The sequence below is a fragment of the Echinops telfairi genome, unplaced genomic scaffold (assembly GCF_000313985.2).
Source record: "Echinops telfairi isolate 266 unplaced genomic scaffold, ASM31398v2 ScPeMD7_7412;HRSCAF=8450, whole genome shotgun sequence".
Lineage (NCBI taxonomy): Eukaryota > Metazoa > Chordata > Mammalia > Afrosoricida > Tenrecidae > Echinops > Echinops telfairi.
This window is the reverse complement of record NW_022111312.1, coordinates 2,809,399-2,810,530: the sequence shown is the minus strand read 5'-3', so window position 1 is coordinate 2,810,530 and position 1,132 is coordinate 2,809,399. Positions and strand designations below refer to the sequence as shown.

Below are 1,132 nucleotides of genomic sequence, written 5' to 3'. Positions count from 1 at the left end.
GAAATAGAAAGATGGTTTTAAAAATATATATTTTAAGCCTCAACTGCCAGCTCCTGGGATCCCTAGGAGGGACAGGGCAGAGCGGCCCCTGTGGGTTCCTGAGACTGGAATTATTTCGGAGAGTAGAAAGCCCTGCCTGTCTCCTGAGGAACGGCTGGTGCTTGCAAACAGTTGGGCCTTTGCCACCCCATGCCTAACCTCTCCACCACAAGGGCTCCCCAGAAAGATCTGGAGAGGGGCCTGTTGCTGTGGTTGAGAAGACACAGGCTAGGAGGTAAAAAATTCAGGGTGTTTTCCTCAGCAGTCACAGGGTTGTCGCATGCAGGGTATGTCCTTGGCAACACACAGCGTAGTTGGATTCTGGGTTAAAGAAGCACGCCGTAAGCTAAGCAGCGATCACCTTTACGTGTAGATTGTCTCGAATGAGGAGCCGCTAAGTGGATGATTAATGAAACTGAGCAAAACCACAGAGGCACGGGTGGGGCGAGGCTTTAAGACAGCTGTTCTTCACCGAGCTCTTCTCGCTGGCCCCAAAGGCGGCCCCACAGAGGCTGTGCACTCGGGGCTGGCTCGCCAGGTGTCCAGCCTGCTCACCAACCACCTTGCCCGAGCCACCGAGTGCTGCGGCAACCAGGCTGCGGGGAACGACGCCCTCCAGGATGTCCTCAGCCTTCTCAATGACCTCTCCAGGTATGCCGGCCCTGCCCCGTGCGTGCGTGCGTGACGCACACTCCGACCTCAAGAGAAATTCAAACGAATAAATGTAGCCAAGCAACTACTTCAGGTACAAAATGGAAGGGATGTTTGGCTTCTCATAAAATATCATTTCCTGGAATACGTCTCTGGCCACAGTGACGAGGCTTGCACTCAATAACCAAAGTGCATGTCCCTCATAAGACCAAGTAAACCCACTGCCATCAAGTCGCTGCCAGCTCACAGCGACCCGATTAGGACAGGGCAGAACTACCCGGGTGAGTTTCCAAGAAGTGACTCTGGATGGGAGTAGAAAGCCGCCTTTCTCCCACAGAGCAGCTGGGGGTCTTGAACTGCTGGCTTTGCAGTTAGCAGCCCCACACGTAACCTCTCCACCGCCAGGGCTCCTCACAGCAAGATGAACTGACTCGTGTTCGGC

General features: G+C 54.3%; 1 protein-coding gene across 1 annotated transcript in view; it reads left to right on the top strand.

Annotated features, from left to right (window-relative positions):
- Positions 1-1,132, top strand: part of HECTD4 (HECT domain E3 ubiquitin protein ligase 4) — a 112,988-nt gene that overhangs the window by 59,589 nt on the left and 52,267 nt on the right. Inside the window, exons 33-34 of the mRNA XM_045296692.1 lie at positions 213-274; positions 537-690. Of these exons, the coding sequence (XP_045152627.1) occupies positions 213-274; positions 537-690 (216 nt within the window). The remainder of the gene's footprint in view (positions 1-212; positions 275-536; positions 691-1,132) is intronic.